Source organism: Tyto alba, unplaced genomic scaffold (genome assembly GCF_018691265.1).
Source record: "Tyto alba isolate M040663 unplaced genomic scaffold, T.alba_DEE_v4.0 Super-Scaffold_20, whole genome shotgun sequence".
Taxonomy (NCBI): Eukaryota; Metazoa; Chordata; class Aves; order Strigiformes; family Tytonidae; genus Tyto; species Tyto alba.
In genome coordinates, this window is record NW_024881283.1 from 6313306 (window position 1) to 6327077 (window position 13772).

General features: G+C 60.0%; 1 protein-coding gene across 1 annotated transcript; it reads left to right on the forward strand.

The window, feature by feature from the left end:
- Positions 1 to 2247: 2247 nt before the first annotated feature.
- ID3 (inhibitor of DNA binding 3, HLH protein) lies at positions 2248 to 3864 on the forward strand. Its single transcript, XM_033001666.2, has 3 exons — positions 2248 to 2789; positions 2995 to 3066; positions 3284 to 3864. Exons 1-2 carry the CDS (start codon positions 2469 to 2471, stop codon positions 3049 to 3051), a joined length of 378 nt encoding a protein of 125 aa, XP_032857557.1. The 5' UTR covers positions 2248 to 2468; the 3' UTR covers positions 3052 to 3066; positions 3284 to 3864.
- The last annotated feature ends 9908 nt before the right edge of the window (positions 3865 to 13772 follow it).

Sequence of the window (13772 nt, forward strand, 5' to 3'; positions counted from 1 at the left end):
ACTCCAAGAGCTGCCCCAAAAACTGGGGGCCGTGGGAGGAACATCCCTGCGCTCCCATCTTGCGGGGGGGTACCCCGAAGAAATGTGGAAGCGGGGGTTTTCGGGCGGCGTGGCCGCGGCGGCGGTGGGAAGGGGGGGTGCTGAAGGGGGGGTTGGCGGGAGGGGGGGGGGAAGGTTGCCTTGGCCACGCATCCCTGTGTGAATGCATGACGTGCACAGGGCTGGCGCCAGGCTGTCTGGGGCCGGGAGTTAGATCAACACAGCTGGAGGGCCCGGGCCACAGCTGGGCAAAGGCAGCGGGTCCCGCCGCCCAGGCAGGGCCTGTGGGAACCGCCGCCAACAAAACCCCCCTGCAAACAAAAGCTTCGCCCCCCCCCCCCCCCCCCCTCCATCCTCCTGGAGCAGCCTTTCAGCCCCCTCCCCCCCAACCCCCCTTGGGAAACGGGGGGGGGGTGGTGAGTGGGGAAGAGGGGGGGGGGGCTGAGCATGGGAATAAGTGGGGTTGGTGGAGATGGCTGTATGTACACCGGTGGGTTTGGTTTTTTTTTTTTTTTTGGGGTGTGTGGGGGGGTTGGGGGCCCTTAACCGGGTAGAAAGCATTTTGGTGGTTTGAAAAGAGTTTTTCCAAAGTTTTGTAATTTTAAAAAGTCGCTTAAGCTTTTAAATCTATTTTTTATATTTAAATCTACTTTTTGATGGTTTAAATTTTAGCTTTTATTTTTGTGATGTTTTAATTTTAAATTTATATTTTATACTTTTAATAATATTTTTTTAAATTTCAATTTTTGACTCTTTTTTTTTTTTGGGGGGGGGGGGGGGTAGTGTCCTGATTGTTGCTGTTTTACCCTGGAGCAGGTTAATGAGGCTAATTATGACTCTTCCCAAGTTGCCACCCTTCACATGGAGGCGATTTCCCAGGAAATTCGTGAAGGGGGGGGAAGAACAGAAAAGGCAACAAAAAAATCCAGTCCCCAAAATGTCTGGATGTTGATTTGAGGGGGTTTTGGGGGGCCAGCAAGCAGCTCCCGGGCTGGGGGGAGAAGTGGGGGGGGCGGCTGCCCCCCAGTGTGCGGCCCCCAGACCCCGGCGAGGGGGGGTTGCAAAGGAAGGGAAAAAACCCAGTACCACTGAACTGGGATTTGGGCAGATCTGGAATAAATTGCTGCTGTGGGCAGGCGTAATTTGGTCCAGGTGCCTCTGCCCCCCCCCCCCCCATTAGCCGGGACCCCCGAGTGTAGTGGGGTCCCAGGGTGCCCCCCACCCCTTCTCAGCTCTCCTGCACTCACCCCCTCATAACCAAAACCTATGGAAATTGCCCCAAAACAAGGGGGGGAGGGGGGGCATTGCTCACTGATTTTAACAGGGATTCACAATCTGGGTGTTGAAGAACTGTCACACCCCACCCCACCCCCCCCCCCGCCGCCAGGACCCTTCCACAGGCCATCGCCACCCACTGCGGTGACACCCGTGGGCTCCAGCCACCCCACAGCGCTCCGGCTTTGGGCTTTTTAAAGGCAGCGATGGTTCGGGGAGGGGGTTTCGCCTCCATCCCCCCCCCCCCTCATCACTTCTATTGAAATAACCCCCTTGCCTATAAATCTCCTCTCCCCCCTCTCCAAAAAAACAAAACAAAACAAAAAAAAACCTCCAGGCCTCTCGCAGTCGCTGACCTAAATCTGGTTTCTCCATCGTAACCTCAGTTTTACCGCAATTAATTTTTTTCTGCTGGTCACAAGATAATTCCTGACGCCAGAAAGTCTGGAGGTCAGATGAGAAGCGGATTGAGGAACAGGGCGGCACTAATTTCCTTATGAGATCGCCCGGTAAAAACACGGGGGGGGGGAGAAAAAAACCCCATTCCTGCCTTAAAATAGGGGGGAACTCACTGGGATATGGGGGGGGGGAAAGGGAGAAGTTTGGGGCGGCTGGGGTGTCTAAGGAGTTTAGAGGGGGAATCCCCCCTCCACGGGGGTGGGTTTGGGGTCTGGCGGTGGGGTGGGGAACCTGCGTGGTCGTGTGTGTGTCCCGTGGGGCCACCCCGGCCGCCAAGGGTCATTTTTTGGGGGGTGGGTTAGAGTGTGGGGGGGGTTAGAGTGGAGGGGGGGTGTGTGTGTGGGGGGGTGACTCTCGCTTCATTGCGATGCAGGGGTGGGGTTTAATGCTTCATTTACACCGAAGGGGGTGTGGCTCCCGCCTTATTTGCATACGGGGGCGTGGCCGCGCGGGGCTGCCTATATAAAGGGCGGCGTGGGGCTGCCCCTTCCCCAGTGCGGCAGCGAGCTCCGTGGGTTCGTGGAAAGGGGGGCTTGTTGGGGGGGGGAAGGGTGCTGGGGCTCGGTGGTCTAAACTTTCGCTGCTCGGAGGTCCCAGCAGAGCCTCAAGGGACGCGACCAGCCATCACTTTTCCCGCCCCCCTTCCCCCTCCCCGCCCCGCGTCCTGCCTCCCCAGCCCAGCTCCGAGCCCCACGATGAAAGCCATCAGCCCGGTGCGATCCGTCCGCAGCTGCTACGAGGCCGTGTGCTGCCTCTCGGAGCAGAGTTTGGCCATCGCCCGGGCCAGCAGCAACAAGAGCCCGGCCTTGGAGGAACCCATGAACTTGCTCTACGATATGAACGACTGTTACTCCAAATTGCGGGAGTTGGTGCCGGGCATCCCGCAAGGCACCAAGGTGAGCCAGGTGGAGATCCTCCAGCATGTCATCGACTACATCTTCGACCTCCAGATCGTGCTGGAGGAGGGGGCCAAGGGCCGCGACCCCTCCTCCGAGGCCACCCTGCTCTCCCTTAAGGTAAGGGCTGCTTCGGGCTGGGGGGTGGGGGGGGGAGATGTGTTGGGTTTGGGGACACACACACACGTTGAGGTGGGGGTGACTGTATGGGTCTGGATGTGTTGGGGAAGGGAGGGGTGGTCCTGGCGCGGGGGGGAGAGGGGAGGGATAGGGACACCCCCCCCCCCCCCGGGGCGACCCTAAACCCTGTCCCCCCTCTCCGCAGGCGGCCGAGCTCGCCTCTGAACTCTGCTCCAAAGACGAGAGAAGTTTGTGTCACTAACGGCTCCTCCATCAGGTGAGTGACCCCCCCAACTCCCGCACCTCAGTCCACCCCCCCCCAGCACCCCCCTTTCACCATCGTCCCCGGGGGACCGATCCCGTCCCCGACACACCGCCATCCCCCAGCTCCCCCCAAGTCCCTTTCCCCAAACCCAGAGTTAACCACAATGCTAATTTTTTTTTTTTTTTTCCTTCCTCCCCCCGCACCCCCCCCGCCTTCTCTCTCCTCCCAGTGCCAATTAGCAAACAGGCAGCGAGTGTCGGTTCGTGGTTCGTTATCAGCCGGAGGTAAATAGCAGCTTCCTCCGTGGCGCCGGGCTGTCTGCGACCTACCGGCCCCGGCATCGCCCCCCCCCGGGCCCGGGCACCGCAGGCGGGGAGCGGCTGGTCCCGACCCCCCCCCCCATCCCTCCACCGCCAGCATCCCCCCCCCTCCCCCGGAGTGCAGCATCCCGGCTTTTGCAGGACTTTGGACCCGAACCTAAATGAGATACTTCTACACGATAGACTGATGAAGAGGCGGTTGTCTGTATATTTTTGGATTATAGCAGCGAGTCCTTTTTTTAAAGGTGTTTAATGGGATGGGGAGGGGGGGGGGATTTAGGGGGTTTTGGGGAGGGGGGGACATCCTCGAGTATGAACCAAACTCTCTGGGGCCGCGGCCTCGTGTATTGTGGAGCTCTATACTAGAGTATAACGTTTTTGTACCTTTTGTGCAGGAAGGTGAATTTCTGCGAACATGCCTTGTACTTGCTTTATAAACTTTTTATAAAAGTTACCATTTTTACATAATAAAAAAAAAAGTTGTTTGGAATATTTTGTGTGTGTTTTTTGTTTTGTTTTTTTTTTTTTTTTCCCCTCATCCCTGGGGTGGAGGGAGCTGGGGTGCACCCATGGGTGGGAGAGGAGCACCCTGGGGGTGGGAGCCCCTGAACTGATTGTAACTTCTAGGGTTACGGTCGGAATCTCATTAATTGTTTAATAGCTTTGAAATGTCAGCTCAGGTATGGGAGGAATTAACCCTAGGCTGCTGTCTCCCGGCTGAGGTGTCTGCCAGCTATTTTGGGTGCTGCTCTGCTTATCTGATATGGAAGGAGTGAAGAAGCTGCTGAGCCCCGGGGACCATCTGGAGGTGTAGCCAGAGCCCTGGGAGGGGGGAAAAGATGCTTTTTCCAGGGGTTTCCACTCTCTGCCTTGCAAAAAAAAAAAAAAAAAAGCTGCCTAGTGCCCTGGGGGTGGATTTGAGCTTCTCTTGGGCTGCAAGGGGTGATGCTGCTCCCCCAGGTTACATTCCCCCCCAAGGGAAGGGGAATTTCTGAGCTGCAGCTGCCCTGGCTCTAATTAGGACTGCTCAATTCCCCAGGTGCCATCTCCACTGCAACCCCCTGCCTGGCCTGGACTCCCTCCCGGAGAGTGAGGGGGGGGCAGCACCCTGGGGAAGGGGTGTTGGGTGCAGAAATGCCTTTCCCTCCCCTGGGACGAATGCTGTGGTTTCCCTTTGGCCCCGGAGCAGATGTGACCTGCCGGCCAGCTCAGCTGTGGAGCCCCATGGCTGCGGCACAGCTGGGCCGGATCCTGCTCCCTGGGGAGGGTGCTGGCCTGCCTGTGATGGGGGTTAGGCCTGGCTGCTCATCCCCGGGGTTAAAATTCCCCCACCTGTAGCCCCGTCTCCTCCATCCCCTGTCCTGCCCTGGCTTCGCTGCCGTGGGCTGTGTGGGTGCTTGTCCCACGGCACTGGGGTGTCCCCTGGGGTGCTGCAGCCTCCAGGTGAGCTGGGTCAGGGGCTGCAAGATGGGAGGAAGAGGAAGGTGGCAGGAGGGGTCTTGGGGCATGCAACCCTCCCCCCATATGCAGCAGCTTCAGCCTCCATCCCCAACAACAGCCAACGTGAGCTCGGGGTGCAGTCGGCATCCACCACGCACCCCTTGTCCGTGGGCATTTCCACAGGGGAAAAGCAGCGTGTGGGGCAGCTGAGAAGCAACAGCCAGTCCAACGGGCTCACGAACCCCTGGGAACGTCCCTCCCTTCTCCCAGCCTGGTGTCCCCGGGCTCCCCGAGCACCCTCTGGCACCCATGGGTGGGGTGGGATGGGGCTGTCCCGGTGCGGTGGGGCAGGTGAGGGTGCCTGGCTGGAAACCGCCGCTTCTGGGAACCGAGCTGATGTTGTGCTAACAGCTAAAAAATAGGGTTTTGCCATCTCCATTGGCTTTTAGCTTGGGATGAAAAGCCAAGGGGTGGGTTCAGGGCGAGTGTCCCCATGCTCACCCCAGTGCCATGGTCCCCCAGCTGGGGCAGTGCTGGTGTGCCCAAGGGATTTAATTGGGATGGGTGGGAAAAGGACCCTGGGGATGAGCCAGGGGATGGGGATGGGTCTTGGTAGCTGCAAAATGGGGCTCCCCATGGTGTGAGCACCCCAGCTCGGGATGGGTCCCCCAGGCAGGGTGATGGCGGTGGAGATCCCAGACTGGTGAGTGCAGTTAAAGAGCCCAGTTTGGGGCTGGGGGTTACTAGGAGAAGCGGGGACAGGCACTGGTGGAGTGGAAACAGTCCTGGGGAGGTGGCCTGGGGGAGCAGAGGTGGCCCCTTGTCCCTGTCCCCTCGCTGGGGAGTCAGGGCAGGGGGTTCCCTCAGCCGATGCTGGGGGCCACGGCTCCCCAGGGGCCGCGGGGTTTGGCACTGGCTCCCGGGAAGCGTCCCGGGGCTGTCACCTCCTCCCCTGTGGCAAAGGGATCCCGGTGCCATTCCTGGAACAGCCGCCCCGGGATGGCCGGGGGGGCACAAGCCTTGCCTGGACCCCCAGCTTGAGCCGTGCTGTGACGCCAACGCTTTCCTTGGAAACTCAGATTTTTTTTTTTTTTTTTTTTTTTTTTTAAAGGGAAAAAACACAACTAAAAATAGATGCCATTGCCCTGCTGGGTCTGGGATTTACCTCGCAGAGCAGATTTAATGCAAGAAATGCCCCCCCCGCCCCGCTCCCCCCGCCGAGCAACCCGAGCTTTGCTTTTCTCTTCCCAAACTCCACTGAGAGGATGAGGAGAGCAAAAAACTAACCTCGGAGGGGGGGGGGGTGGTGGTGGTGGTGGGGGGGGGTGAAGGCCAAGCGGCCCCCAGCCGCTGTGCCCCGGTGGCCGGCCGGGCCGGCTCACTCGCCTCTTGGCAAGCGCGGGAGGCTGATGCAATCGGCGGCGGTTCCCCACCTGTATTTGCCATTGTGTGCCCGGAGCTGTTTGCAGGTGTTTGCTGGCGCCGCACTGTCTGAGCCGCACTTCCCTCCTCCTCCTCCCTCCTCCTCCTCCTCCCGCTGCCTGCCCCGGCCAAGGCCTGGCCCCCCCCCCTTACACACCCCACACCCCCCCCCCCGCCTCCCCGGCTCCCCGCCAGCTCGGCCGCCGCCTCGCTGGGACGGATGCAGCGGCGCTCACACGCGTGGCCTTGGGCGGGCGGCTCACGCGTGGGCTGGGGTGCACATGTGTGCGCTTGCAGGCTGCGGCAGGCGCCCATGCGCTGGGGTGCACATACATGTACGTATGCGCACACGCCTGTGTGCGGTTACACGCCTAGGGGCGCCTGCACGCGCACTTACGTGTGTTTGGTGACGCACACATGCTTGCACATACATGCGGGCGTGTGCGTGAAGGTAGGCACACGTGTGCATGTGCACGCTCGGGCAGGCAGACGTGTGCACAACACCCACAGCACATGTGCTCCTCTGTGACACACGTGTGCACACGCATACACACATGCACTAACGCATGTGGGCTGCGATGGGGGCGCGACACACACGTGCACCCCCTCAACAGGAGCACACGCATGGCTGCATGCACACGCATGTACACACATGCACACCCTGACCCGGCCAACAGGGACACGCATCCAAACACATGTACATGCACAGCACCCCAAATCCAAAACACACAGCACCCCCAACACCTTGCCCCCCCCCCCCCCGGGGCTCTGTGGGTTTGCTCCCAGCCCTGGAATTCACCCACCCTAGGGGGGACCCTGCGGCCCCTCCAGCCCCTCCTGGCCCCAGTGACGTGCTGAGGGGCCGGAGCCGGCCTGGCTCTGTGGGTGGGGGTGGGTCAGGGCCACTGGTGTATTTTGGGCTCTGCTGGGGGGTGACACCCAAACCTGCCCCACGCAGCCCATTGACCTCATCCTGCCCGGCACAGGGCGTTCCTGCCACCCTCGACACCCTGCTCCAGTTCCCACGCCAGTGCTGAGTGGGGAAACTGAGGCACGCTTGGGATCACCAGTGTGGGGACGGGGAAAGGGTGAACAAAACCCCAACCTCCCCCTCCACCCTCCCAGAGGCCCCCAAACTTCCTCTGGCACCCTCCACCCCAGAGGCTCCTAATTGCCAGGCTGGGAGGGCTCATCCTGCAAACTGAGCCATGGTGGAGTTCAGCACCCTCTTGGCTGGAGCTCCTGGGGGTGCTGTGGGACTGGGGGGGGGGGGGGGGGGGCTGTTCCTGCCCCCTCCCTTTAACAGAGAACAAACAGGGTTGTCCGCCCTCATTTTATAGGTGGGGGAAGCAAAGCCCCCTCCCCACCCTCCTGGAGACCACCCAGTGTCTCCTGCCAGCCCCTCACCTTCCCTTTCCCATGGGTGACATCGGGGCTCTGTCCCACGAAGGGACTGGGGCTCCCCACACCTCAAAATTCGCTGAGGCTGCAGGGAGGTGAAGGCTGGAGTGGAGGAAGGAAGGCTCATTACTGCTGGGTTTTAATTAACGAGGGGATTTGGAGCATGAAGCTTTGTGATGGGCTTGATCACCCAGAAAGACCCAAACCACTGACACCCGTGGGGACACAGTGGTGGACCCCCGGTCTCTGCTGGGGGTGGCCCTGGCTGTGGGTGAGGATGAGGTAGGTGATGGGGGAGTGTTTGGGGGAACACCTGTGATGTGAGGAAGGTCATCCGTGTCGTGGGGCTGAATCAGAGAAACCGGGTTCTCCATCCACAAAAAATTGGGGCCTTCGGGTCCCTGAGCAACCTCCGTGCCTCAGTTTCCCCATCTGTATAGAGGGAAGTGGCTGCAGCTCCAGGAAGCAAACTGGGTCAGAAGAGAAGTGCTGCTGGGATAACTGGGAAAGGCCCATGGTGATACTGCCCAGCCTGGCTCTGGGAGCACTGGCATGTGTCCCTTGTCCCCTCACCTTTCCCTGGCTGTGCAGGGGTGCCGAAGCCACCAGTGTCCCTCTGGTTTCAAACTGGAGCCAGACCAGTTTGGGGGCACTGAGTCCCCATTAACCTCTCTGCCTCCACAATGTTCCTCTGGTCCTTTCCTCCTTCCATGCCCCCCTCCTCGTTGGGGAGAAGCAGTGATGTCACGAGGCACAGGGCCGTGATGTCACACGTTCTGCTGCTTGGAACGGTGAGGTCACGCTGCAAGTGGGTGCCCGGGATTCATGAAACCCCTCAGGCCCATTTGATGGCAGAAGGATGCCCCAAAGTGGCTTCTTCCCCAAAGTGGGGTCACCACGCTCACATCTGGGCAGTGAGTTCAGCCATACAAGCTGCTGGAGAATCCCCGAGGCTTTGTGTTTTACACCTGATGTGGGGCCGATGGGCAAACCTCAGCGGGTTTTCTGGTGGGCCACTGCCACATGCCCTTCGGTCCTGCTCTGGGTCCCAGAAGTGTCTCCTCCTCTTCTTCCTCCAGTTCCAGTTTTGGCTGAGCTATAGCATAGACAGCTTTGTGCTGGTGGCCCTGGGTCCTGCTCAACTGGCTCCGAGGATTCTGGCTGTACGGGAAGGTGGGACCTGCAGCGAGCCAGGCTGGAGGCCTTCAGCATCTCTCCATCCCTGTATCCCTCCATCCCTGAGTCCCTCATCCCTCCATCTCTTTGTCTCCCTGTCTCCCTTCCTGCATCCCTCGTTCCCTGCATCCTCCTGTCCCTAAGTCCCTCCATCACTCCATCCCTCCAACTGTGTCCCTCCATCCCTCTGTCCTCATATCCCTCCTCCATCTCTCTGTCCCTGTGCTCCAGTGTCCCTTCGTCCCTCCATCCCTCCTTCCCCGTGTCCATCCATCCCCGCATCTCTCCATCCCACGGTCCCTCATCGGCTCCGGCTGCGGCGGCCCGGGAGGGCTCGGGGGGGGGGGGGATCGCGGGGGACCCGGAGGAGGCCGGCGGGGGGGGGCCGGGGCTGGGCGGGCCCCGCAGCCGTGGCTCGCTGCTGCCGTCTCCAGGGGAGAGGAGGAAGAGCCCGGCTCAGCGCCGGCCCCGCCGCGCTGCCGGCAGCCGGGCTGGGGGGCTCCCCCCCGGCAAGGAGCGGGACCTCCTCCGGTGCCCCCCCCGGCAAGGAGCGGGACCTCCTCCGGTGCCCCCCTCGGCAAGGAGTGGGACCTCCTTATGTGCCCCCCCCGTCAAGGAGCAGGACCTCTTCTGTGGCCCCCCCGCAAGGATCAGGACCTCCTTAGGTACCCCCCCTTTGGCAGAGACTGGGACCTTCTCCGGTGTCCCCCGGCAAGCACCAGAACCGCCTCTGGTGCTCCCCAGCAAGAAGCAGGACCTCCAGTGTCCCCACCCCAGGCGCAGGGGTGTTTGGCATCGGGGCTGCTGTGACTGCTGGCCACCTGTGTTTATCTGGTGGCCCATCACCTGCTACCAGGCTGGTTGTGCCCCGCCCGGGCAGAGCCATGGGGCACATGGACCCCTTGCCAGCCCCCCTCTGCCCTGTGGGTGTTGCTGGGGGAGGAATGTTAGGGGAAGGGCCCTCATTTGGGGTCCACAAATGCAGCTGGAACACCTTCAGCTTCTTCCTCTTGGTCTGCCTCATGGTGAGGCCCCTGACCCCCAAGCCAAACATCCAGAAGATTTTCCAGATCCTGAGGTGAGCGAGGGCAGGGGTTGGGGGTGCTGTACCCCAAAGCCTCTGGTATCCCCATGTTGGTCTGAGCAGAGATGCCGTGGCCCAGGCGTGGTACCCCCATCCCACATGCTGGGTTTGCACTGGGAAAGGCAACGTCATCGGTTGCTCTTCACCCTCACTTTTTTTATGCTGGTTTGGGGGTGCAGTGGAGACCCTCCCCACACCCTCAGGGGAGAGGCCGGGAGGGGACCCAGGTCTCCTTTTCCCACCGTGCTCAGTGCAGTGGTGGGATCTCTCGCCTTGCCCCGGGGTGGTGAAGTTGCTGCAGGTCTGCAGGCTAGTCAAGGGGCTGGCCAGGATGTTTCAGGCCATCCTCGAGGTCATCCCTGACCTCTGCAACATCGTGTTCATCTTCTTTATCTCCATGCTGGTAAAACAGCTGGGAAATGTCCTCTTGGACTGGGAGCATCGCTTTGGGGTTTGCCTTGGCCAATGGGGTCCAGCACTGGCCATGGCACCTTGGGGACCATGGGGACAGCAGACACAGAGCCAGTAGAAGGATGGTCCTTTCCCACCACGTTGGTTCATCCCACCTCCCCAGCAGGTTCCAGGATGCTGGAGGGGGGTTTTGAGCTCCCAGCACTGAGGTTGAGGAGCTTGGCCAGACCCTGCTCGTGCCCTGGAGCCCCAGTTCTGGGGCTTGAAGGCTGCTGAGCATCCTTTCCAGCATGGGGAAGGTGCTGGGACACCCCATCACTGTCTCCATGCAGACCTTGGTGCTGGGCATCATCCTGTTTGGTAAGTCTGTCCCAGCCCATTTTGGTGACCTGGGGGATTCGCTCTTCACTAGCATCAAACTGGATGCCTGGCTGGACATCTACGAGGCCTTCCAGTGAGCACGCAGCAGGGTGTGAGCCCACCACGGGGCGGGGGCGTGGGGATGGCTGGGGCTGAGCCATGTCCCCCCACCCTGGAGGGATGTGGGGCACATGGGTGGGCTCCATTCCCACAGAGGCTGAGAGGCTCCCTTGGGGCTTGGTGCCAGGGGAGGTGGCCACCACCAACTGTCAACCAGATGGTCCCTGTCCCCAACAAGGAAGAAGGGCAGACTCTGAAGACGATGGCGGCCATTTACTTCATCATCTTCATCATGAGTGAGGACTTTCTCAGTGCCAACCTGCTGGTGGCTGTGGGGACATCCAGCCTGTGGGAATCCCTGTTCACCCACGCCAGGGAGGAGCAGAGGGAGCAGGAGCCCAGCCAGGACCGAGCACCCAGGGCAGGCCGGCTCTGTGGGCAAGGATGGGCAGAAAGCATCTGTCAAACCCACCCCTGAAAGGGCCGCGTCTTGGTGGTCCCCTCTAGAGATGGCCTGGGTGGAAAAGAACTGCATGGTTCTTCCTCCCCAGACAAAAGCCAGGAGAATTTTGTTAAACTGGGTGTTTCTTACAGAAAACATCTGTGGGAGGGGGGGAGGAGGCTAGAAGTGGAGATTTTTCAGCAGTTTCAAGCTGGCTGTAGCAGAGACCTGCACTTTGCACCCACCATCAGCATTTAAAGGCCGGGATTTCCATCTCTGCAGTGCTGAACTCTGGGCTTGGCTTGTTTGATGACAAGGGTTGGTCCCTGCATGCAGCTGGTGGAGAAGAAGACATAGCCACATCACCGGGTTAACCCTTTCAGCTAGACGGCAGAGAAGCCAACACAGACCCTCAGCTTAGCCCAAAGGTGATGGGGGACGGGGTCTCCGTGGACATCTCCCAGGACCTACAGCAAGTTGGGCAAGCTGAGCGAGGAGGTCTTGCATGAAGTCCAACACCTCTTGGAAAGCAGCAAGGAGAACATCAGAGAGTAGAAACAGATCCCTGAGGAGTTCAGCATGTAAGACCTGCTGCAAACCCTTTTTTCTGGCTTAGTCATAGGGTGGATGGGGTGGAATCAGCCCATCAACCAAGGCAAAACCTCTCCAGAGAGAGCTACCCCTTTTGGGTTGGGGGGTGGAAGCTGGTGGCTGTCACCCATCTGGAGGCATTGGTGTCACAGGGAGGTATCAGCCTGTGGCTTCTGGCATGTGAGAGGACTTTGCTGGTGGGAAGCCATGGCTGGAAAGCCTGGAGAAGGCTTATTGAGCAGATATTAGGTACTGGGGGGGGGGGGAAATGATGCTCCTAACTCCTCCCTTGGCTGTGCCTCCTAGCATAGGCAAGGAGGTGAGGGCCACTGAGTTGTGTGGCTCATTCAGCAGCTTTTCTACACCACCTTCTTAGACAGCCCTTACCCCAGCGAGGTCACATTGATGGTGTATGGGGACATCATCACCCCTTTGTCCAAACTGGAGGAGGTAGGGGCACAGCCTGCCAGCCTGAGCCCCCAGAACCCAGGCCCTCCCTGTACCCTGATGTCCCTGTCCCAAGGGACACCCAGCTGAAGCCAGACCAAGGCAGCCAAGCGACGCCGATTTATCCACCCTGCCGGGCACGGTGTTGTCTTTGTGCGCTGAAATGGAGACAGCAGTTGCCTTCTCCCCATAGGGAGGAAGATGAAGGCCTGGGTGGGTTGAGCTGCCAAGCTCTGCCGTGCTCCTGGCACAGGGACCCGGTGCCCAGCAGCGCGGTGGCTTTACTGCTGCCAGGCTTTTTGTTCTGCCTCAAAGCCCTTGCACGGTGGGAGGCAAATGTCAGTCCTGGATCAGAAGCGCCTGGCAAATTTTTGGGTGTCATCCCCCCCCCCCCTTCAAGCTGTGTTGGGGTCTGGAGGTCTGGTGTCCATCCTTATCCACAGCAGAGGCCCCAGCGCTGGTGTGTGTTTGTCCATCTGTCTGTCTGTCTTCTGGCAGGCTGTTTTGCAAGAAAGTCCATCTCTGCACCTGACCATCCCCATTATGGACCTGGACATGAAGTTGCCTTATGCTGGAGAGGAGAACGATGGAGACGTGGAAAGAACTGATGGAGGGCAACCAGGGGCTGGAGAGGAACCAACTGCTGTGGCTCGGTGGCAGGATTAAACTGTAGCTCAGCTCAGCTCAGTGTCTGTGGTGGCCTTTTACTGGTCCCAGTAAGTCTCAGAGTTGCCGCCACTCAGCAATTTGCCATTGCCTCTGTGCTTTCTGCCACAGTCACACCCTGAAATACCCCGTGGGCCAAACGGGGAGCCCTCACCCCCTCTTTCTCCTTCCCCTTTGCCAGAAAAACCTGGTGCACCCCAAGGAGACGTGGTGGCTGATGGTCAGGACTGGGGACAGTGGGTGGCAGGTTGGGTGAACTGCATTGAGTGAACCGGGGGCCAAATCTGCTCACACAGAGTCCTGCTGAGGTCCCTGCCCCCCAAAAAACAGCACTGACCCCTGCCCGCTCCCTGCCTGCGGGCGTGGAGGGGTGGGGGGCTGCTGCCAGCCTCTGGCTGGAGGGCCCCAAAATGTTCTGTTTCCCAAATAGATGCAAACCCCTCCCTGCACCCTGAGTCGCTGCAGATGGGGATGGAGGGGGGGGACGATGGGGACGGGGAGGTGTCACAGCCCCCAGGCTGGAGCCCACCGGATTGGGGGGTGTGTGTTCTTTAATAAATAAATAATTAATTTAAAAAATCAATCCCAGTCCCGATCCCAGTCCCAGATCCAGTGATCCCTCCCCAACCCAGATGCTCCCCCCATGTACGGAGCAGGTTGGCCCAAAGAGGCCACGCCCCCTGCTTTGCATGCAGGACCCCGCCCGCCGCCGCGCGGCTCCTTTAAGGCCCCGCCCGGCGCGGCGCCGCTGGCGGCGGCGGAGTGGGCGGGGCGTCGGCGCCCGCAGCCAATCAGCGCGCGGCGTTTTCCGCGGGAAATCCGAATTTCGCGGGACGGCGTTTGGCGCTTAAAAAAAAAAAAAAAAAAAAAAAAAAGAAACCGAAAAGAAAAAAAAAAA

Coding starts and splice junctions, on each gene's coding strand:
- ID3 (XM_033001666.2), top strand. CDS start 2,469: ATGAAAGCCATCAGCCCGGTGCGATCCGTCCGCAGCTGCTACGAGGCC. Junction 2,790..2,994: donor CCACCCTGCTCTCCCTTAAG/GTAAGGGCTGCT, acceptor CCCTCTCCGCAG/GCGGCCGAGCTCGCCTCTGA.